This window comes from Mchenga conophoros, linkage group LG6 (assembly GCF_057382185.1).
Source record: "Mchenga conophoros isolate Kocher_MC1m ecotype Shallow Benthic linkage group LG6, M_conophoros_male_GT1.1, whole genome shotgun sequence".
NCBI classification, from domain to species: domain Eukaryota; kingdom Metazoa; phylum Chordata; class Actinopteri; order Cichliformes; family Cichlidae; genus Mchenga; species Mchenga conophoros.
Genome location: NC_140531.1, coordinates 17986245 through 18011000, shown reverse-complemented (window position 1 = coordinate 18011000; position 24756 = coordinate 17986245). Strand labels below are relative to the sequence as shown.

At 43.8% G+C, this 24756-nt stretch overlaps 1 protein-coding gene across 3 annotated transcripts in view; it reads right to left on the bottom strand.

Annotated features, from left to right (window-relative positions):
- znf827 (zinc finger protein 827) overlaps positions 1-24756 on the bottom strand; it is a 113189-nt gene that overhangs the window by 42642 nt on the left and 45791 nt on the right. For 2 of the 3 annotated variants that reach the window (XM_085276560.1, XM_085276561.1), the window contains exons 2-4: positions 8353-9630; positions 4542-4714; positions 3822-4317 (exon numbers count right to left, since the gene is read on the bottom strand). In XM_085276560.1, coding sequence (XP_085132686.1) covers positions 3822-4317; positions 4542-4714; positions 8353-9630 — 1947 coding nt within the window. Of the gene's footprint in view, positions 1-3821; positions 4318-4541; positions 4715-8352; positions 9631-10522; positions 10711-24756 lie in introns of all 3 variants that reach the window. The other variant, XM_085276559.1, reaches the window with a different exon arrangement.

Here is a 24756-nt window from a genome sequence, read left to right as displayed (position 1 = left end):
CCTCGATCTCCTGCTAGGATGACACACAAATGGCATGTTTTACAAGTCTAAATTCTGCTTTTGCGTCACATTACTGTACCCAAGCACCACATGGGAGTCGCTCTCCCAGGAAACGCATAAATAAGACAACTGCAGAAGCATCATGACAGATGCAACACCTCCTATAAACCCCCCCGCACACCAATTATTCACACCCAGCCAGGGTCAAGCACGTTGTGCCTGTGTCACCACAGCGGGGTGGGAGTGGAGGGGGTGTTCGGAGGGTGTGCAGTGCCCGCTGTCATTATTAACTCGGGGTCCACTGGGCACAGGGTAGGGGCTGTGCATTTCAAAGTGCCTCTGTGGCTTTCATCTCTGAATCAAAATGTGGATCACACCGGATAGCTAACGGTTGTGTCAGTGTGCAAGGATAAAAATCAAAGGGTATCAGTATAACACTCAACGGAAAGCAGGGCAGCCACCCCCCCCCCCAAAAAAAAAGAGATATGCTTATTATGTCAGAGGTCACTGAGAGTTCACTGGCTTTTTATGCCTGGGGAACTCAATGCAACTCCCTCTTTGCTTTTTACTCCCTCCGCCTTTGCTTGCTGTCACTTTATCTGTCTCATTTTTCTCCCCGTTTTTCTTTTTTTTAAATTTTTCCCTCTGCAGCTTTTTAATACCCCGCCCCCGCCTCCATAGGGCCTTGTGGGATCGAGGCACTGAGACAGCGGTGTAAAAGCAGGAGGGATGAGCTGCTCGTGTACGCACTCAATCTGGGTTGGCAGGGAGGTCAAAAGAAATGGAGTCTAGAGGTCCCAGGAGGAACTTCCTCACCTCTCCTTTCCTGGCTGCTCCTTGGCATGGGTAAGTCTCATAAAGATCTGAGCCCACTTCTTTCCACTTTCATAACCCTCCTTTCTTTAACTCCGCCCCCCAACAAAGGGAGAGAACTTTGTGATCAAAGAAGTGGTATTCATTAAAGCCCATCATCACGCATTCAAGTTCAACATCCTCTCGTCCTGTCTTTTTATATCCTGCCTCACTCTCCTTGAATGATGCCCCGACTAAGATGTCCGCCACTTGACACTGGGCTGACATTGCAGGGAGCCATCTTGGCTCCTCTGGGAGTTGCCTGGGCTTGATTGTGCAGTCTGGGAGTGAAGCGCAACTGGCACCCAGGGGGCATCCATGTGGAGCCGGGGCGTGCAAGATCGAGCGGGAGTTAACTAAGCCGAGCCGAGTCCCCGTGCATCCTGGCGGGGTCACAGGATGGCGCTGAGGGCGCTAATCATTTCAAATTATGAATTCCTTTTTAATTATGAATTATGCATAAATTTTTAATTAATCTAATGTTCCCAGGGTTTTTTTCCCCTCCCATCCTTACTCTCAAGATCTCAATCTAATTACACAGTATTAAGAGGAAGAGTGGCAGTCGTCGCCTCGACCCTGGCGCTGAACCCCGGTCAACCTTTTTCCATCAATCTTGCCATCTTCTCCAAGCTCATCTTTTGATATTTTCTGCAACACAGTGAAATGCATCTAAACATGGGTCGGGCCACGTACGGCTGGGAACAGCGTGTTTGTTAAGTTTGTTCAAGAAAGTGCAGTATCATAGCTGGCTTAGGAAAATAAAGAAGGAAAGGACAAACTTCCTATCAAGAGCAGCCAATATGAAGTCTTCTATTTTAGACGACAATCTTTAAGTCCGCTTGGGTAAATATTCAGTTTATCCCTTTGGCTAATTTGGAATTGAATTTGTCAGTAATAATAACAACACGTGCAAGGAAAAGCAGGAGGAAGACGCCAGGAATCTACAATTAGTCACCAACCGTGACAACTGACAAGATGCCGGTGAGAAAATAAATTCCTTGACCACTATTGACGAGGTACCCTTGAGCAAATCATTTAGTCCCTGACTGCTTTTGCGGAATTAATCAGTGCCCAGCTGCACAGAGCTAAAGACGTGCCACCGGGCATTACCAAGTGTCAATTTTACCAACAAAAAAAAAAAAAAAAAACACCCCATCATACTGCATTTATGTTTGACTGGATAAATGATTTTAAAACTGAACCTTTACTTGGGTATTGATATGTAAAAATAACTGCAATTTCCAAAAATTAGACTAACTAAGAACATGCATGTTTGCATGAACTGCATGTTTTATGCTATTGGATTTAAGGTTCTGCCCTTTCCCCCATAAATACCACACTGGACGACCTCCCTCGTACCAGCAATGATGGGTTTTGACACCTCTGTGTACATCTATAAAGACAATTTCCAGGTTTTCCCAAGGGTAGGTGATACAAACCCAGTCACATGACCGAAATATGACAGAAACCACTCAGTTCAGGAAAGAGCATCAAGGGTTACTCCTAGTAGATAAAGCATTAAGAGCGTCACAGTGGCACATAAGTCAATTTCCTGTATATATTCCATTCTGCTGCTACCAACCCTGGTTGTGCGTACAGTGGGATGCGCTTTGCCCGATTACCAGCAATTTATGTTAGATGTTTTGAGTCATTACCGACAGGGTCCTCAATTCATAAGCAACAACAACAAAAAACAGAAGAGACAGGAAAAGCTCAGAAAAGGCTTTCTGAGCAGTCTTAGCCCCATGCAGTGAATTGGGCAGAAGGAGGATGTGAGTAAATGAGCTAGATGTGTTGAGCCCAACAGTTTCTCACTTATGCATAAACTCTGTGTATCAATCATTGAAATGTGTCAGCTGTTGAATATGGATTTAAAGCCCAGATCTCACCTTCCCGTGTTTATCTCAGCGTCATCTGTGCTAGGGTTTGTTTTTTTTTTTTTAAACTGATGTTACTGGAATATTTTAAGATGCTGTATCAGTTCACTACATTATGTTTTCAATAGCAATACAGAGTATATATAACAAATACCTATGCACAAGCAAGAACACGTTAGGCCAAAACCTGGATCAGAAACCACTATTGTCGTGTGGGTACCACAATGTATGGTACACAAACAAATCATGAATGGATGATGTATGTATGATGTATAAGACACTACAGTATACTATGATTAAAAGGTTTGAATTCCTTTAGTATAGTTGAAATTACTTTGAATACATGTGGCATTATGACACCACCTTTTCTGTGCTCAATAAGTTAAAGAGCTCAGTCACATATGCCAAAACCCATCTGTGCAGTGCGACTAGATGCACATAGTCTGAACTGTTACGTTTCTTTTCACCGTTTAAAGAATGACACCAATGGGAATTTTAAATGTTTTCTAATGTTAATGCCCATAAAATAAAATTTAAAAAAGAAGCCTGAGATGCGTTGGTGTACGTGCTGCTGTCAAAAGCTAAAACTCTCTATTCCCCGCATGTTTGAACTAATAGACATTTTACGTTCTCGTTGTTTTTATAAGCCATTTAAAATAAAAAATAAATAAAAATAAAACAGCTCAGAGACATTCTGCAGCCTTGACCTGAGACAATAAGCATAAAAAAGTGTTTACACTTCTTACGAATGTTATTTCTGGTGACAATGAAGAATCAAAACAAAACTTAAGGCAAAGGGGAGACAACATCTAGCTGGAGATCAGTGCCGATGTCTTCATATGAGAGTTTGGAAGAACTGAAAAACTCTTGATGAAAGTGCAACTGCAGTGAGTCGAGTTTAAAAAGTCAAGCTGAGAAAGCGGCACAATAAACAAAGCAATTATGGATTACAGGAGTTACACCACCGCTGCGTCTGTGTGAGCTGCTTTTCTATGCGTTTCTGCACAGCGTTAACTAAATGCAGCACTGTAAAGACTGCACTATAAAAAAAAAGCTTTTGTTTAACGTAGGAAAAAATAAATCTATGCTAACCTGAAAGCTTCATAAGCAGGTCAGTGGCCGTTTTGGTAGTGATGTCAGGGCTGAATAAGGAGGCTGTGGTCGGAGCGCTGGGGCTGGATCTGACGCCGACTCCGACCCCTACTCCGGGTAGGTCCAGGGAGTTGGCGCTGCTGCTGGCACGGTCCCTGCAGATGCTGAAGGGGGAGAGCACGGACAGGTCTCGCTCTTGTGGCTCCTCCTTGATGTGGATGTGATTGGAGGACGCCTCGACTGGAGGGGACGTCTGCTGCTGAGCGTCCGAGTGCAGCGGGGACACCTCCGTTGCTCTCATGTCTGCGGAACTGCCGTCACCCATCAGGGAGCCCTCGCCCTCCGTGTCGGTGGTGATCTCCTCTTTCACCTTGACGTCTGTGCGTGGGAAGTGCTGGTGGCAGCGCATGTGAAGCTTCAGGCTGAAGTGACGGGAGGAGGTAAAGGGACAGAGTTCGCACTGAAACGTCTCACCCCGGTCCTGGTGCTGATGTACCTGGGAAAAAAATGGGGACAGGTTTAAGTGTCAAACCCCTCCTTATCTCCAGCACTGCATGGTGCCAGGAAGACAGCTTTAGGACATCTTTTGCTTTATTTCTACATTTCTTTGTGAGCCGCAACAGTATTAAATCATGCAAAAGAGAAATGGAAACATTTAAATAGTGATCAAACACGACATGTAAGGGGATCAGATCAGAGAGGAGAAAAATAAAATCCAACCTTCATGTGGGACTTGAGATTGTCTTTGCGAGCACAGCGGAAGGGACACAGCGGACACTGATGGCTTTTCAAGCCTGTGTGGATGACCATGTGTCTCTTCCAGTAGCTCTTGCGTTTGATGACCAGGCCACACACAGGACACTGGAATGGTTTGCCACCATCCTCAGGAGAGCCTTGATGGGAACCAAAGAATTATTATTCTTATTTTTCTGTTATTTATTTTTTTTTTTAGAGGCAAGATCCAGTCCCAAGATGTTGATGGACTTTGATGAATGAATATGCACTAGCTAAACGAAGCATTTAGTTACTGTAAGTGAGTATTGTGAGTGCGAATGGTTGTCTGTCTCTGTGTGTTAGCCCTGCGACAAACTGGCGACCTGTCCAGGGTGTAGCCCGCCTCCTGCCCTATGACAGCTGGGATAGGCTCCAGCACCCCCGTGACCCTGAAAAGGATAAGCGGAAGCGAATGGATGGATAGTTACTGTAAAGCAAGCGTGCCAAAAGTCCATCCATCCATCCATCCATCCATCCATCTTCATCCGCTTTATCCGAGGCCGGGTCGCAGGGGCAGCAGCCTAAGCAAAGAGGCCCAGACCTCCCTTTCCCCAGCCACCTCCTCCAGCTTATCCGGGGGAATACCAAGGCGTTCCCAGGCCAGCCGAGAGATATAATCTCTCCAGCGTGTCCTGGGTCTGCCCCGGGGCCTCCTCCCGGTGGGACATGCCTGGAACACCTCACCCAGGAGGCGCCCAGGGGGCATCCTTGTCAGATGCCCGAACCACCTCAGCTGGCTCCTTTCAATGTGGAGCAGCAGCTGCTCTACTCTGAGCCCCTCCCAGATGGCCGAACTTCTCACCTTATCTCTAAGGGAGAGGCCAGCCACCCTTCGGAGGAAGCTCATTTCTGCCGCTTGTATCCGCGATCTCGTTCTTTCGGTCACTACCCACAGCTCGTGGCCATAGGTGAGGGTAGGGACGTAGATCGACCGGTAAATTGAGAGCTTCGCTTTTACACTCAGCTCCCTCTTCACCACGAGGGACCGGTGCAGCGTCTGCATTACTGCAGCTGCAGCCCCAATCCGTCTGTCGATCTCCGGCTCCCTTCTCCCATCACTCGCGAACAAGACCCCGAGATACTTGAACTCCTCCACTTGGGGCAGGAACTCATCCCCGACCCGGAGTGGGCACTCCACCCTTTTCCAGCTGAGAACCATGGCCTCAGATTTGGAGGTGCTGATCCTCATTCCCGCTGCTTCACACTCGGCTGCGAACCGTTCCAGTGCGAGCTGGAGGCCCTCACCCGATGAAGCCAACAGAACCACATCATCCGCAAAAATCAGAGATGAGATTCTGAGGCCACCAAAGCGAAAGCCCTCCGCCACTTGGCTGCGCCTAGAAATCCTGTCCATAAAAATTATGAACAGAACCGGAGACAAAGGGCAGCCCTGGCGGAGCCCATCACCCACCGGGAACGAGTCCAACTTATTGCCGGCAATGCGAACCAAGCTCTTGCAACGGTTGCCAAAAGTATTGATCCTATTTGATCTCAAAAGATCCATATGTAATAATGCCGGCACCACTGCACTAAAACTGCACTAAGTGCATTTGGCTGAAAACAAATTGGATTTGTTAACGACGATCTTCATACGTTGCAAAGCCACCTAGCGGATCAGGGATGGACAGTTCGGTGGGCTTGTTCTCAGCCGCAGGATCCATGTTTGACAATCCCACTGTAAAGAAATGCAAATCCCCTCTTTAATAAGGGAGTTACTCAGACACTGATCAGATCTGCGAGAGACAACGTCTGCGCACCTAATGATGAAAACTATCACGAGAGAAACACCAGCTGGAAGCGATGGAACAATGAAAGCAAAAAACTCTAGCATGTTTTAGTATCTCGATTATTGTTGTTGGCTTCATATCCGGCATCCATTACTGTTTAATTGGTCTTATTAGAAAGAGGCATGATTGCATTACAAATTCTACAAGGGCCTGTCAGGATGGCTTCATAAGTATTCCAGTGCCGTTCCTTGAAAAACATCTGGTAATCAGTGTTTGGTGAAATTACTGTGCTCAGCCATTCATTGACCTGAGGTGTAAAACCTCGAGACTGCCTATTTGCAACAATAAACCACCATCTGCGGCCCAACCTCTCCAAGCACAGCAGAGATCACAATGCAGAAATGACTTGTGCTTAGTCTAAGTTGAGGCGAACAAAGCAGAAATAAAACCAGGAGGCAGCGTGTGTGTGTTTAGTGCTTAATATGTGTAAGCCTAATCACGTGTTAGAAAAACGGGAGTCGATTCTTCCTAAAACATGAAAGCACAGCATGCCAGCGTGATACAGTTTTATAGCAGAACTAGCGAGGGTCTACAATAAAACAAGACATGACAGTCAATAATCAAGGTCACATTTTTCAGTCTGGCGACCAAACAACTACCTGCATTTTTTTTTTTTTTTTAACAGTGCTGCTCGACCTTGACGGCATGCCGGGTTAGAGCAGACCCCTTTTTAGCATGCAGATCACAGAATATTACATCGACTGCCTCATCTGTCTGAAGTCAATTTGATCCAGCCATTTTAGTTTTGGCGGGGTTGCGACACAATCCCTCAAAAGTGCCCATCCATCTCCCTGAAAACGTTCTGTTCTCCCTTAAGACTACTTAGCTGGAGCTTGCACTTTGAAGTCATCTCTCCGCCTGTCCAAGAGTGAGATCTGTGTGTGCACCCTTGTTTGGGTTGCACGTCTACATCTGAGCACGCTCTTACAGATTATACTGCGTGCCCATTTGTAAGTAACTGAGAGACAGCGTGTACGAGAGGAGAGAAGAAAGAGTGAGGGAGAAAAAAAAAAAAAAGAAAAAAAAAAAAAAGAGTGCACGCATCTGTATCCAGTCAGTGGAAAGTATGATGTGTTTGGCCTTAAGTCTGCTGTGCTGATCAGTGCAGAGGGCTCTGGTTAGTGGGGTATGAAGCCAGGAGGAGGCTGCTGAGATGGATATGGACTCCAGGGCTCCCCACTGTGCCGAGCACACACTGACGGCCCCCTTTTGGCAGCACGCACATCCGAGCACAAACGAGCTGGTCTGGGAAGGCAGTGAGGTCTCAGTCGGGAACCCCCCGTCGAGCCCACAGACCATTTCCCAGACTAGAAGGCCAGCCAGAGCTGTTTTCTCTCGGCTATGCTCTCTGCTCGGCTGACAGTTAAGCTGAGGCTACACTACACACTGCTTCAGCGCCAGTGAGGTGAGAACAAAACCATTACAAAACTAGAGAAAACATGTCACCGAAGTTCACAATTCTGTTTCTCCGCCGGCATTTCTTTTTCTTTTTTTTTTTTGGTGACATGCGAACCTGCCGCTGCTACACGAAAAGGTTTTTGGAGTCATCCTTAGAACGAAGTAATAATTTAGCACTGCTAACGGTGTGACTTTGAATTTCATAGTGTTGTATGTTTGGCCACACGATGGCTGGGGAAATATAGAAACTGAACTGACAGTCAAAAGACGTGAATTATTTTCTGCTGCAGTAAGACAAGCTTGCACATTCAACCATAGCAGTCTTGTTTAACTTTAAGCAGACAGATTGTGTGTTTAACACAATCTAACACTTGAGTGTACTTTAATAATTTTGCAAGTCTCTCTTGCTAAAGACGAAAAAACTACATATTTTAAGTAGAGAAATATGGAGTTATGCACCTACTGTACTGTACCGTACTGGTGCAACCATTATTTTAATTAATTCACTAATCTCATTATGCTTATAGTGATTCCCATGCTTATTATAGTCCTTTATTGTGCTTTTAGATTACCTGCTTGGTTGCTGGGCTTCCCTCTGCCCTTAGGAGGAGAGGGCAACAGCAACTCTAGGCTCTGATTGGGTGTAGAGGGCGTGGGTGCTTTCTGGTTCTTGTCCAACAGGGGCTTCACGTCCTCTTGGAGGACCCCAGTAGTTGCCAAGGGGGAACCGTCTTTCTTCTCTGCCAGCAGGTTTCCTGCTGCCCTGGCTGCCACCTCTTTGAGCAAGGCAGCGGAGGAGGTCATAGACACAAGTGAGAGGAAGGAACTCGCTGCTTGGTGGTCCGTAGCAGCACTGCCCGTTGACGAGGCTTGGCTCCGTTCACTGACTTTCTTGGAGAGCGCAGCGAGGGTGGAGCTAGCTGACTGCGGGCTAAACGGAGAGTTAAAGGCATCGAAGCGCACCACATCGTCTCCTCGACCACCCCCACCCAGGGTGGGCACTGCAGATGAGGCAGAGGTGGATGAGGAGGAAGATGTCGTTGAAGAGGAGGCCACAGCGTTCTTGTCTTGAAGCACAGCGTTGGCTGCTGCTTTTAACTTCTGGATTGCAGAGTCCGGGGACAGGCTGGAGCCGCAGGGCGTGGAGCAGCTGGCTGGGGGCCACTTATCTGCCACACCTGCCCATACAAAGCCACTGCCGTTGCTTGGGGTGACAGAGTTAAAGGGGTCTAGGGGCTCTTGCTTGATGTTGGTGGCTGAAGGAGCTGTGGAGGCCGGTGAGGCTGAGCCACTGTTGTTGTTGTTGTTACTGGCCAGTTTTCGGGCAAGAGCACTTAACTGCTGGGCGTGGTGGGAAGATGGAGAGAGTGTCAAAGGTGGGGCTAGACCTATTGGAGGAGAGTCGCCCCCAGCCCCTCCCCGTGATGACCGACCCAGGAGCTCCCCGGTGTCGAGTTTTAGCGACCCAGCTTCTAGGAGGCGCCGTAGGTTGCTGCTGAGGGGCTTTCCCAGGGCTCGAGATGCTGCCTCGCCGTACAGTGACGATACCACAGACGAGAGCGTGTCCTGGGCCGAGAATGCACCTCCATCCAGTCCAAGAAGTTCCAAAGAGGCACGATGGATAGGCGTGGGGCAACCCAGTGAGCTCTCACCTCCACAGGTGTCATGATCCCCAGACCCAGCGCTGACTCCAGGTCGTTCGTCGGGAGAGGAGCCCCTGGGCAGGAGGACCTCATCCTGGGTGTCTCCAAAAGACGACGACTCTGAGCGCGTGTCAGAGGCGTTCCCAAACCAGCCTTCCTCCTCCACAGCAGTGCCATCAGGCCCTCCTTCCTCATTGCTGTCCACATCTGGAAGAGGAGAGGAAACCAAAGGAAGAATTAATGAAAGTGTGTGAGTACTGTGGCAAAGGTTGCTTTAGCGAACAGTTAAGACTGATGATTATTTCACAGCTAAACAATTGCCGTACAGCTCTAACTTAGGTTTACAATTATGATGCTTAAGACAGTTAAGCTTTCACAGTCCGGCTTCTACACTGCAGAGATTAGCAAACTACACAATGCAAAATCCTAAATGGGAGTCAAAAAGCCTTTAAAAGCTGAAAAAGCAGGCAGACAACTAAAAAGACTTAAAGCCCAAATTCAACTTCTTTTTCTTTTCTTTTTTTTAATACAGTCACAAGGCACATCCAAGATGTTTGAGTAATTTAGATTTTTCTGTCTTTTTTTTTTTTTTTAAACCTTATTTTTCCCACCCTTGGTCTGGAAGAGCCTAGTAAAGGGGTTACCATGACAACGGGTCCTTCTGGGAGGCTAGACAGCAAAGATTAGGGTAATGGAGGTTACAGAACTAGATTAATATTCATGAGCCTGCGGATACCACCAGGGAGCCAATAAGGATAGGGTTAAGGTCACCAAGGGTCATTAATATACACTTCATGTATCAATATTCATAAGCAAAACATTACAGCTTGCCAGACAAGGGCGAACAAAGAAAAGTGAATATTCCTGATACATATTAACAAACCTCCATAAGAATATGTCAAATGCACCAAGCCCGGGTGAAACAAAATGTCAAAACTGACACCTCCTCTTTGGGTTACTGAACACACGAAGCTCACGAAACATTTAACAAAAAACTGGCTGAGATTCATTAGAAGAGCAGGCACTCAAAAATGAAAATATCATTTAAGATGTCTTACACACCAACATACATTTCCAAGCACACCAAAGCTGTGTTCACCTTCACGACCCTCGCTGAGGCCCGGTGGGTCCGCTCTTTGTTTACAGGCAAAGGCAAAATCGTTGCCAGGCAACCCAGCCCAGCAACCTGTAGGGATCATTAGAGATGGCTGACATCTGGCCAGCATGGCTCGCTGTGGTCCGCAAAGGTGACCACAATCACAACCCACTGTGACCGCTACTCTCCTTCTGCAACAGATATCAAACAGGGCCTGCACACTTCCAGATATCTTCTCATCTCAAACACACCCCCACTTCCTTTCTTACATTTTACAGTAACACAGAGGAAGATGTCAAAAAGCAGAGCAACGGATCACCTTATAATATCAGCCTTAGTGCTTTCCAAACATCCTATAGCCACATGCCTAGTAGCCTTCACCTTGACAAGATATTACAGGACGCACTTTATGGCACTGACGAGCTCGTGTGACACTTTGTTGAGACTATTATTAAGGTGAATGAAAAACACCAAAATGCACCGATTGTGAACCCAATTTACCATGCCGCTTGAAGCCATTTTACCACCGGAGTAGGGTTAACAGGAATAAAGGGAGGCAGAGGGAGAAGGAGCCAGTGAGTCATGCAGGGCAGGGCTTGACCCATTTCCATGTGACATGCGAAAAGCAGCAAGAGCCACTAATGGCTGTAATGTGGTTAGAGGGAAATCGCTAGATTACTGACCCGAGGTCTCAGCTTTGAGGCTGAACTTTCTTGCTGCCTAAGTTCAATCTTAAACCTCGGGGTTAGGTGCAGCTGCACACAACACTAAGCCACTGGGCTTCTGCCTGAGTGCTACAGTGCGCACTTCACTACCATGGCTTTGTGTGTCACAGGCGAGCCACCCCTGTGGACAGAATGACATTTTCCAAGGTCATGGTCTCCAGACCAGCTCTAAGGGGCCTTCATGCCAGTTCTGTACTTACAGCTAGTGCTACATGCCCATCGTACACATTGAGACATTCTTTGAAGAACAAACACATGTTTAATTGCTAAAGTCCTGCCCATGATTATCTTTTCCTTTTTTTCTTTTTCCCCTGACATACACATTTAACTGCTTCGGCTCCTCAACGGTGGCTGGTTTGATGATGGAGGCATGGAGATACTGGCCGAGGCGGCAAGTGTCTGCCGCTGAAAGGGAACCATTTAGCGGTGTAATGGCGGGGATGACTTGCATGTTGAGACAAACAGCTGCGGGGTGCTCAGCAGTCTGGATCTGTTATCACTCACACACGGATGATTCACTGGCAAAAACGGGAGGGAGTTTTCTCTCTGGGCCACTGAGATGTATAGCGCCACCTTATTATAGACAGACAAAGACAGACCTATAAAGGGGTCCAAGTCCAGCCTGAGACTCCATTAAAGGGAGGGCCAAAGGCTTCAAGACTTCCCAGAATAAACAGTGTTGAGCTTGACCAGAGATGCACACAGAGCAGATAAAAATATTTTCATGTACAGCGTTTAGAAATTTGTTGTGCTAACCTGTCAAAGGAAGAAACCAGGAGGCTCACAGCCCGTAACTACAGCTAAAAACAGTTGGACCTTCCAGGTAGTGGAGTTGTTCATTGTTTCACCACACAGAGCTGTCAACAATCTCCAGTTGTGAACTTGGCAGGATTATTTTGGCTGAGGCTTTTCCAGGTCAGAGGGTTGTGCACGCATGTGTGTGCTTTCGTGCTCAGATGTAGACGTACAGACCGTGTGCCAGCTATATTTCAGCTAACCTTGTCGCACAGAAAGATCACTAGTTAAAAAAAATAAGTAAATATATAAAAGGAAGGCGTGTGAATTAGAGAAAGGAGAGAAGAGCAGGACACTAGAGTAAAAGGTAGGTCGAGAGGTCACCGACCACATGACTTCTGCGAGGCTGCTGACTAACATGTTCCCTCTCCTTTTTCCTCTCTCTCTTACACACACAAAGCTACTCTGTTGCTTAGCCAGGCATGAATATTGGCCTCCCCGACCCCAGGCCTGAACGGGGTAGGGGGGGAGAGGAGACGGGACAGTGAAGGAAGGAAGGGACAGATAGAGAGATGGCAAAAAGGGAGGGGCTGATCTGACTGGGCAGGCAAGAAGAGGAGGCCATTAGCCGATTAAGGTTGGAAGGGGGTGCATCAATACTGCGCTGATGTCAAAAGGAGAGTCGTGCCCATGAGCTAATATAAGAATGAGAGAGAGAAGGAACAAGAGCTAGAGAGAGGAGGATAGTGCAGGTCAGGGAATCACTAAAAATCGCACAGACTGCTGACCGCAAAGCCCTACAAAGTGAAATAACATGAAAGACTGTCACAACATACCGAGACTAGAGCCATCACATTTACATCACCAAAATGATTAGCCTCTCGTTCCTTCTAAGACTGGGAGGCTCATCGTGGTATGTGTGCTTGGGTTAAGGAGGTAGGGCACAGGGTGAGGCCATAGGAAGGAAGGCAGGGAGTATGGATGTGGTGAAGAAGGAGCCGGGGCAGTAATTAAGTGTCCGGCTGGACCCTGGCGGGGGTTGCCACAGCCGCGGGCTATGCTAATGAGCAAGCCCGGCGGTCAGGGCTACCTTATTAGTGCTCGCTGGACAATATGGTGGGAGAGATGCACTACTGACTGCTTCACGTCTCTGCAAATGACTAACAGTCCTCCCAAGGAGGAAGGTAATTCCATTAATTGGAACACAGTGGATCAGGATCACCTCCCTTTCCTTTTTCCACAAACCCTCACTTGCTTGATCTATGTCAAAATCACCCCCCCCCCTCCCCCCTGAATTAAGAAGAAAAAAAAAAAAAGTAGAAATTACTTATTTCGTTATTCATTATTACCTGTAATCAGTAAAGTAGTCTCAGTTGTGTAACCAGGATGTTAGCCACTTTGTCATATACTTTACTTCATGCGTGTCTTTTTCCCTAACACCAACCAATTTTATAAAAGTTTTCACTTTGAAGAAGAATAACAGCAAGAGAAGACTGCAGGAGTAATGATTTAACCGAATGTTAACACAATACTTCATTGACATTTATTAGAAACATTAGACTTACTTTTGATTCAACGTCAACAAGTGTAAAACACATGTAAGTCAGTACCTTTCTAAACAGACAAATCTTATATTAAAAATGTAAAAAAAATAAAAAAATAAAAAAAAATCAATTAAATTTTTACAAATCCAGATCCTGGCTCTTTTGCCATTTCCCATTTTTGAATATAAAACCAAAGGTTTAAAGAAAAAGAAAGGTGTCATGTGTTTAGAGTAAGGACACATCTGTAAATCGGTTGAATATTGATGTTCCTTTGCAGGAGCAACATGACCATCACTCCATCGAGTTTATTCATCGTGTTGTTTCCATTAGGAAGTTGATGAAACATGACAACCAACAAGGCGACAGGCAATACCAGTGATTACTGAGGCGAAATGTCATACAGGACAGTATGCCTCCTATTTACATTAAATGAACTTGTAAGACTGTGCCTGTCCTTTATGTTAAGCAACACCACCGCTTAACAATCTTAAAATAATCTGTAGTGTCAAACAGGGGCAGGGCTGTTTAATGGGACTTCTTAAAATTCCAGCTCGGTTCCAAAACAAAAGGGGAAAAAAAGTGGCAACAGTGTGAAAAATGATGTCAACTGAAACAGAAAACATTTACTTGGAAATCATTTTAAACATCTGTTTAATTGATAAAATAATGTCCAAATGATTTTAATAAAAATGATCACTGAATTTAATGCCAGCATTATTCAAAGCAAAGGCAATGGAGGTGAGAAAAGAAGGCATTTGTTGTGTAGTGCTAAAAAAAAAAATACAAATAAAAACACACCTATTTCTAGAATTCACTTTTAACGTGACCTTAGTTCGCATTAGATCTTCTTAGGTTCACATTTGAGGCATTTATGGAACATCTGGAAATTTTAGCTACAGAAAAAAACCCAACCCAAGCCTGTGCTAGAAAAGAAAGTGATAGTGTAATGATCCATCTAACTATTTTTCGAACAATTAATCACAGCACTGCTGTCCTATCCTAGTCCTTTCTAGTGTCACTAGTTAATCTCGCACGCTGGTTTTAATTTCATGTATGGATGATCAAATGTATAATAACCAAAGATGTTGCTTGCCGTGCACCATTTTTAATCACGATTATATCTAACTAATTTAAAAAAAAATTCATCAGCAATTAATTTGTTTTAACATAGTCTCAGCAAAGTGCACAAATACAACTAACTTACTTAGATTATGTATACACATGTTTTTGTACTTTTGACAGTACTATGGCTCACAACAGAAAAAACAAACAAACCCTGAACCATGTCATAGATCAGAGCTTCCCTGTAAGCAGGCCGATTACAGCGTTGTTTGGCGCTGCATTGTTAAAACAAGCATGTATCCTTCTGGTGCCTTCATAGATGTGCTAGTTACCCGTGCTAAATACACTGATGCACCCCCATACTATTGCTACTATATCACTAGTGCTGGCTTTTAAACTGTGCACTGACCACAGGATAGTTTTCCACTTCGCCCTCAATCCATCCTTAATGAGCTTGGGACCAGAGACGAAGGTGGCCTCTGCACTGCTTTTGCATGCATTGTGTTTATTTGTATGTTCCTCTACAGAGTCATGTCAGCTGTGCACTTTTCGTTTATTACATTACATTACATTATTAGTTTGCACATGCCCCATTTAGATGCCTATTTTTTTTTAAAATCATGTTATGGACCTCTTGCCATTTAACTAGTCTAGTTTTTACATTTTAAATAACTAGTTTTAAACAAATAGAAAGACCATCATAAAGTGACTAGTTTCTAGAAACCTACTGTAAAGACTGATCAACTCATTTTCTCGTGGTGATTCAACAATGTGGAGGAGAATGTGATGGAGGACACCACCGTGTCCATGTTCAACTAAGATGAGATCATAGTTTCATCAGTGAGCCCTGATGCTCTGCACAGATGAAGGCATCATCATCCTGGAAGAAACCACTCTCATCTGGACACAAACATTTTATCACAGCTACAAATCAACTTTTTATTACAGCCATCCTCTCCTCCAAGCGAACTGAGGGACCCAAACCAAAACATTCCCTCAGGGGTCACGGGTTAGAATTTTTTTTTTTTTTTTAGGAACAAGATATTCACCCTATAGTAACACGATGTCTTTACATGACATGTCATCCCATGTATTAATGAAGATTAACATTAGACATTCAGATATTCAGTTCAAAAATGATAAAAATCCAGAATCGACGCCTCTCCAGCTACCTGCACTATTCCACCCAAGTGTTTGTGTCTGTGACAAAAACATAAAGAGCCCATCTTTCAGCTGGAATCTGAGGTGAGGTGATACTCTCAGTAGGGATCAGGGTTCAGACAGCAGTGCTATATATAATGGTGGTTGAGTCGTATTGAAATGTAGCGCAAATTACCATCTGTGTATTTTCGGCCTTGGCCTCCGTGGTTTGTGGGTACTTTGGGCGGCATGCCAGAGGTGAAACAGGAAGGAGAAGTGTTCTTGGAAGAGAATGAGACGACTGAGAGCCCGAGACCTCTGAAATTCCTCAATGCAGATGAAGTGCACTTTACATCCTGGTTTATTTTTCCCTTCCATTTTTAGCATCTCACGTAGAAAAGAAAAAAAAAAAAAAAAGTTCTTGCTCATAACCTCAGATGTGTACTCGAAGCTATGTGCCTAAACTGCTGGAGGGAGACGTATGTATTACATGCTGCAGCTTTAAGCTGAAACATTACAAGTTCATCCCTAAAGGAAAGAAATCTTCATTATAGTCACTTTAAAAGTCAACTTAAAATGCAAAAAAAAGTCAATGTGACACTAAAATGGTGCAAAAACATAAAAAGGAGCAACACCCGGGGCAAATACTTCACTCCTTTTGGGGTTAGAGGCGGTCAGATGGTGTCCGAGTTTAACGTGAACTGTACAGGGTCCTGCATAAAGCTGTAGCCCTGAACTCTAAATAATAACCAACAAAAGGTGCATGTGAGAACGCAAATGTCCAACATTCATATTTAAAAGCAGTCGTTTTCTCAGAAGCAAATCCTTCTTATATATTTAATTATGATGTTTAAAAGAGCAAACATTTCAGTGACTGTTTTTAATGCAGTATGAGATTCCTGCTTAATCGTCACAGTGCACATTACCTTTTGATGGCAGTTGGCACGGCCCCCCAGGCAGGCAGGCAGACATACACAAAACATAGGATCCCGACAAGAAAAACAGTCATTTTAGCTTGAAACACACTGCTGATTGGTTCGCTTGTGTTCATGCGTGACCTTTGTATTTTAACAGGTTAGTTTGGATCTGATGTTACGTGTTATAGCACAAAAGTGAGGAGACAATTTGTGCTTTCTATGAGGTCAAAGTGACTGGTTTTGCCAGCAGAGACAGGGTGGTTTTGAAAAGACTGATTTCTTTTCAAGTGTGTTATTTCCACAAATCAATGAACTTTGCCAATGCTGCCACGCATGTCGTTATAACATGTGAAGTTGTTCCTTTGTTGTTTCACAGGCAATGTGTCTCACTCTGTGCTGCAGGAGAACTTCTGGGATCGACGAGAGACGACTTACGCAAACAATGGCCAGCTTTATTCGAGAAAAGCTTTATGTAGCTCAACATCAAGTTATTTCAATGCAAATACTCTCCAATCCTATATATCGTTTGGAAAAAAAAAAACCCATACAAACACATAGGTCTTGACTTGATTCTACTGACAATGTGCAAAGTTTATATAAGCAGTTGCTTATGACAGCTGAACATAAGTATCATAAATGAATGTACTTAAAAGAAGTGTGAAAGTTTGGCTTAACAAACTTTGCTCTAAACTAGGGATATATCAACACTTTTAGCCCTTTATTATACAATCTTTGATTAAGCACAAATTAAAAATCATCAAACTCATGAGACAACCTTTAATCTTGTAAAGGAAACAGTTTAAGAAATGGATAAATGAAAGCACGCACACACACACCACACACACACACACACACAGTTTCAGAGGTCTTTGTAGCCCGCTGCACAAATATCAAGCACTGCATCTGTACAACACAAAACTGATGTGACAACAGACAAACATCAGTCACCATCAGCATTCATCAATAGGCTGAAGCAGTCAACCAGGTGAATATCTGCCAGTATATTGGCCCATATTTCTACTAGAAATATAAATTATTTTCTGCTAAATGTAAACCAATTTAGTTTAACTTCATATGAGTTAATAATGCCCCAAAAATGCACACACACGCACACACTTCAGAACACCATCTGTAATTGAAAACTGAAAATACCCCACTAAATGTTAAAACTGATCATTATAACAATAAACAGCTCAGGCTTGTATACTAACTGAAGTACCCAGTGAGAACAGGCCAGGGTCTGCTATCTGTCACTGTTCAAAGAACCAGCTTAGAATATGTGAAACATCTATTCCACATGAAACTGTCAAATCGCTTCTCAACTGAGTGGGCAAAAGGCAGGCATTTTCTAATCACCATGCCTATACTATCAAACACTCTCAAGGTTATTGCATTTTAAGACTTTTTTTTCCTTCCTGTCTTGAAAAGGTTGACAAAGAAAAGCGCTGGGAAAAAAAGAAGAATGAGAAAAACTCTAGTTAGTGTGTTGCATTCGTGTGTTATCGTGCAGACTAGACACGCCGATTTCGATGATCTGAAATCAGTAATGGATTGGATTTATATAGCGCTTTTGAAGGCACCCAAAGCGCTTTACAATGCCACTATTCATTCACTCACTGGTGGAGGCAAGCTACGGTTGTAGCCACAGCTGCCCTGGGGCAGACTGACAGAAGCGCCACCGGCCCCTCTGGCCAACACCAGTAGGCGGTAGGTCTTGCCCAAGGACACAACGACCAGGACAGAGAGCCCGGGGATCGAACCAGCGACCTTCTGGTTACAGATACGCTTCCCAACCCCCTGAGCCACGGTCGCACGTAAATATGTCCGTAAATATGTTGCTTTTTTCAATGTGCGTCTGGGCCAAAGCATGTGCTGCTAGATATTTGGCACTATGAATCCAGAGCAGGTAATGTGAGGTGTTGAAACTGCATTGATGAAACGAGAATGCAAATCATTCCATTCAATCATTTTATCAATATTCTGGAAAACGAATCAAGTAAATGGTTTGTTTTTTGGAGTTTCCTAAACATCTGTGTATATCGTTTACAGCTGTTCAGATGGTATAGAAGGCTAGATGCAAGCCCTGCTGAGAACCTGTCCATTCTGTGAGAGCAGGCCATTATACTGGCACATGCATTTTAAATGTTTTGCAACCGCAACCTCGTCTTACTCTGACGAATGCTTTATGTTGCTGCGCCTTATTAAAAGCTCTTACCATTATTGTCTGCTCCACAGCTCATCTTTCTAGATCCTAATTTAGTAAACTGAGAGCTCTGAAACAACATATAGATGGTATCGTTCCATTTATACCATCAATGCCGCCTGATGCCCAGGAAGGAATGATTGTGGTGACTTTTGCGTACTCAGCTATTCAAACATTGTAACAAGATGCCAATTATCTACAAATAGTTAACTGAAAGGCAACAGTACTTCAATGTCCTGTCCTTAAGTAATAAGGGGGAAAAAAATCCAGTGAAAAACTCACATCGGACCTGAGAGATGGGGTCGAACCTTCATTTAACCCATCTACTGCTCACTGAGGCCTCATCAGAGATGGTGTCAGTGGAAGGGTGGTTGTCAAGAAGGAAGGGAAACAGGAAGAAAAGGTTGAGGTATGCCAAATTATACAAAAATACCTCTTTTCCACTAGCACCTACTCGACTTGACTCAACTGGACTTGTTTTTAAGGTTTGCGACATAAACAGAGTGCATGTCATGAGATCGACTACTTTACAAAAATCAAATTTGCCATTTTTGAAACTGATGGAAATGGCTACACACAAACCAACACCGCAGTAATGACAAGATACAGATTTTTTTGAGCAGCAAGTATACCATCGCCTCAATGTCCTCCATTGTTGTGTTTTGTTTGTGTCGCATACAAAAGACTTTCAGGCCACTTTGCTGTGACAGCCCCACCCACACTTAAGTGGGACTTGGATTGTGGAAAAGAGTTATAAGTGGACTGAGAAATCAGTGGCAGCAGGTGTTATGGAGGGATGAATCCAAATCTGAAATGTACATTTCCACTAATGTAGACCAGTTTACAAATATAAAACTGTCTTAAGTAGTTTACCTTTACCCTACAATTTTAGCACAAATAACAATTAGCTAGCTGCCGCCAGTGCAGGCGCAGTGGAAACGAGTTCTCTAACAGCACACGAACGTAAGGTGCAAATGCTGACTGCCTATCAGATAATCATTAGTCCTTGATCAAAGACTTCCCTTCATAATGAGCTTCAAAAGTTTCAAAAGTGTCAACAGAAGCTAAACTGCAAAGACATGACTGTCACTTTGTTAATATCATTAATGTCAGATAAACGTAGCTGCCGCGATTATGCTCATCAAATAAAAAGGAGTAAAGGATACAAAAACACGCTTACTGTTCAGTGGATGAACTTGCTTCCTATAGCGGTGGATATTTTGTGTATGTTATGTTAAATTAAAACCTGAGATAATTTACAAAGCTATGATATGGATGCAAAATATGCCATACATGTTGAATGTCCTTGACTTAACATGTTGCTACTGAAACACTAGCCACTTGAATAGACTTGACTCTGGCTAGATACATAAAAACAACATAAAGAAGGACATTCGAGCTAGGAGAGGGTTTAACTGCCTAATTTTTAAAAAAAAAAGAAAAAAAAAGAGAAATTAAGCCAGGATATTTGGATTTTCAGGGCTCTGGTTTAAACAGTTAAGAGGGCTGTGTCAACTTCTTAGCGGCCGTGGGTCAGTTGATGATTTTAACTGTCACGCTTTGTGCCAATTTTTTATTTTAATATGAATGGCATCTTCTTTGCTTGTAGTGTTTTTAGTAGGGATGAGTCATGCTTTTCTACTGAATCTGCTTTATGCGCGCTGGTAAATAATCTAAGCAGCCATTTGAAAAGAACATCTCAAGTCTGACAAGGCTGTACAAAACCCCTCTTATCAGTTAAAGTAATTGTATGGGGTGTTCTATACAAAATGAATAAGAAAAACCATCAAAAGCTATAACTATTGTTCACTGCTCCAAATGTGATAACGCCACAGTTTTTAAAGAGAAGTGCCAAATGTCAAGGTTCAAATTTACTATTCAGCACCTTTGCGGTTTGGTTTCCCTAAATATAATTTAGTGGTTTGTTTCTTTGCGTGGCTGTGTGTAAATTTCACGGCAAAATAACAATTTCCACAAATTTGAACAGGTTGAGGTCTTTAAAAACTAGATGTCAGTAAGTAATCATCTAATCCCAGCAATAATAAAACTACTGACAAGCCGAAATTGCTATTTGGTCAAAGAGGTATGGAAGGAGCCAACTTTATTTTGTTTTATGTTGCAATATATTGTTTTATAGACCATTTTTTCTAATTTGCATTGCTATAGTCTACTTGTAGTCCTCCTTTGGGTAAGGCACTGCAATATGGCTTTAATCTCAATACAGCCGGACTCTATGCAAAAACTAAATTTATGAACCATAATTTAGTACTCCATTTTTTTGTGGAGAAAAGCCAGATGGCAGGTCTATGTGAAGTCAGCCAAAACGCAAACCTTTCATTTTTGGGGGGAGAAAAAAAAAAGTCATAAGCAATTCAAGAGCAGGGCTTTAACAGCATCACTATTATTTAATTAGGAATAACTGACTTAAGAACAACATTAATCAAACTCATTTCAGTTCATGGGCCACATGCGCTCAGCCCAATTTGATCACAAGTGGTTCGAAATATAGCATAATGATCCATTTGTGTTATTTTTAGAGTAAAGAAGAGCAAGTACATTCTGAAAATGCTCACATTTAATAAACCATCCATTTACAAACCGGATGACAAAGCACCTGGAAGAAACACAGTCTGATGTAACTACAAACAAACATCATAATTCAGAGACACACACTGGCCCAGCTCCTTAGTTTAACCACCTTAATATAGTGTCATATGACAGATCATGGGTAATGTCCTAGTTTGGGCCTCTTACTTGGGAGTTGGGAGTTTGCCTTGTAATCGGAAGGTTGCCGGTTCGAGCCCCGGCTTGGACAGTCTCGGTCGTTGTGTCCTTGGGCAAGACAATTCACCCGTTGCCTACTGGTGGTGGTCAGAGGGTCCAGTGGCGCCAGTGTCCGGCAGCCTCGCCTCTGTCAGTGCGCCCCAGGGTGGCTGTGGCTACAATGTAGCTTACCATCACCAGTGTGTGAATGTGTGGATGACTGGTTGTGTAAAGCGCTTTGGGGTCCTTAGGGACTAATAAAGCGCTATACAAATACAGGCCATTTACCATTTACATTACTGTAGACAAGCATAGCAAAATAAAGCAAATATATAATAATTTAAAAAAAAAAAAAAAAAAAACACTGAAAGAAATAAAAATTATTATATATGAATTATATATGAAAATGACTAAAAAATAAAAATTAATTTAAAAAAATTAAAATCCCCCCCCCCAAAAAAAAAAAATTATACTACAAAACAAAGTACAACCTGTAATACAATTCTTCCTAGTACAAAGTGCAGTGAAGTAAAAGGCCCAGTCACACTGGCAATCACGTTTTAGATCATCCGCTTCATGATCGATCACAATTCACATATTATTGTAACATGTGAAGTACAGAAACAGAGTGATGAGCTTCGGTTGGTTGTATTGCACAAAATAATGGGATCCATTAAAATCCATTGAGAGGTTAAGCAACACTAAGAGCAGAAGAGCTTCTTTTGAAAACTGGAAGGTCCCTGCAACACGATCAATATGACTGTGCCACTGAGCAAATTTGGGGAAAAGACCTATTAGGTGATGACGTGCTCAAGTTTCACTAAAATCTGACCAACACTTAGGAGCAGTAATTCCTGTGAACTGGAGGAAGACAAATGGATATGTAGATGGTGGTCCTTGAGCCGGAGAAGTTTGAAGACAAAAAAAAAAAAAAAGTCCTCCACACTTTGCAAAGTCATCCAGTGGGCCTGATTGGACCTTTTGATTCATGTTTGACAGACCCGGTCTGAATGATTGAGTTCACACTTTCTTGGCTGTGTGAGGAAGAGTTGCTCATACTCAGAAACTTCCCTCATACCCTCTCGTTGGTTGTGACATGTTGGTGGCCACATAAAACCACATGGAACCCACACGTGCATGTTTTTACATATATGCATGTACGTATGCAAAAATATTCAAGCATATGTAAGCACTTTTCACTAGTATCGTGGTTGGTTTACAGTTATAACGTACACAGGAATTAGTGACAAATACTAAGGTTTTGAAGTATACCAATTTCCAAACTTGCAACAGCATCCCAACTCCTCAAATGAAATACACAAATTCCTCACGCATTTGCTTGTCTGCGTGAGGCAGAATTGTCACAAATGGAGCGCAGATTATCATTTCATGTGGTGCTGAAAATGACCAATAATAAGCCACTTGACACACAAGTCAGACGCCACCAATTTTTCTTCCGCTTAAAACAAACTAACCTCGTTCAAACCGAGGCGTGCGTGTTGCGCTAACTTTCAGAAGAAGCCAGGGTACATTCTTTAGAACAAGTGTGAAAAGAACAGGCCATCACCCTGCTGCGTAGTTTTCTGGCATACTGAAGCTCCTCACAGAGGTGATTGTGTGTCTGTGGAAGAGAAGTGAGAGAGTGTAGGAGGGTGGAAGGTGGGAGTGTGTACAGCGTCCATGTATTGTTTGTAAATCACCCTACTGGCAAAAGGGACACTTGGCTCTATAGCAGCCAGTCCACCCAGGGATACAAAGCAAGCTCTGGTGTGAGGTGGAGAGGAGGGAAGAGTGAGAGGTAATTCTATATGTGCATGTATGCATGTATGTGAGAGGACAGTGTGTTAGAGCGATGGAGACAGCATCTATTAGAGACACTCAGAAAGGACGGCAGGGGAGAATGAGCAGAGGAGCGAGGAGGACGAGGGGGAGGGAGGGAATCTTGCGAATGGGGGGTAGGTGGTGGGGGGTGTCTTTTTTTATATGGTGGTATTGGTTTGAAGGCTGTTTGGCAGAGGCGCCCAAGGCAGTGCTTGCTTGGATTTTAGCCTGTCACTTAGGACAGGGACACTAATCAGGATTGGTCCCGGTTCCTACCCAGGAAAAGGGGGAGTACTTTCAGACCATTACTTAAGAAAAAAAAAAGAAAAAGGAGGGGAGAGGAGCAAGAAAGAGAGAAGAACTGCTGTAGCACAGCAGGAAATGCTAACCGCTAGCCTCATTTACATGCAGGTCCAGGGAGAATGGGGGGGGCTTATTCCGTTTCCAATCTCCATGTTAAATGCTGGCCAGGGCAGCTGATGGGAATGAGAGGCATTGTTCGCCCCATGCTGCTCTTCCCCCTCTCCATTACACCAATACCTGCCTCTCTTTCTTTGTGGCATTAAAAAAAGGGGGTGGCACTGCTTTAATAATTTCAATCTCGACCTGAAATCCATATGAACCTCACAAGGTTTGTATGTGGCTGTTTACTTTGTGCAGAGTGTGTACTGCAACCAACCCTCATAGGTCTATCTGTTCTGTCATAACCAGGTTGTGACCCGAGGCTGCCGCATTCAAAGCCATCCTTCACCCACTGAGTCTGTTCTGTGGCATAATGATTGCTATGACAACCATCACTTAAAGCCACGGGTAGGTGGAGGAGAGATGTCAGCTTCTCGTCTACTCTTCTGATGATCTCATTTCTGGCTGGCAGGTACAACAAGGTCAAACCACTGAAACTGGAAAAGTGGCTGCTTGCTACATGCAAATGACACAACCGACTTTCCAAACAATTACACTGCCCAGTCCAAAAATCGACGTGGGGCTAAGCTGCGAGAACCACAAGGTAGGGATACGAAAAATAAAAATAAAAACCACAACAACAAAAAAAACAACCCCAAAACAAAAAATAATAATATCAGGGGAGTCGGAGAGAATGAGACGTAGAGGGAGGCACGGCTCTCTGGCCAGCTATGAGCACAAAGTCTGACTGTGCGTGCCAAATGAGGTTTTAAAAAGGTTTTTCTGGGAGGATTTGGGCTAATCTAGAAAACCTTCTGGAGGAAGTGCAAATACATCTGCCGCTGACCACTCCCCTGTAGAGTACGAGGGATTAATGGCATGGCAATCTGAACCAACATGGACCTCGGTCAAAACACTGGTGGGG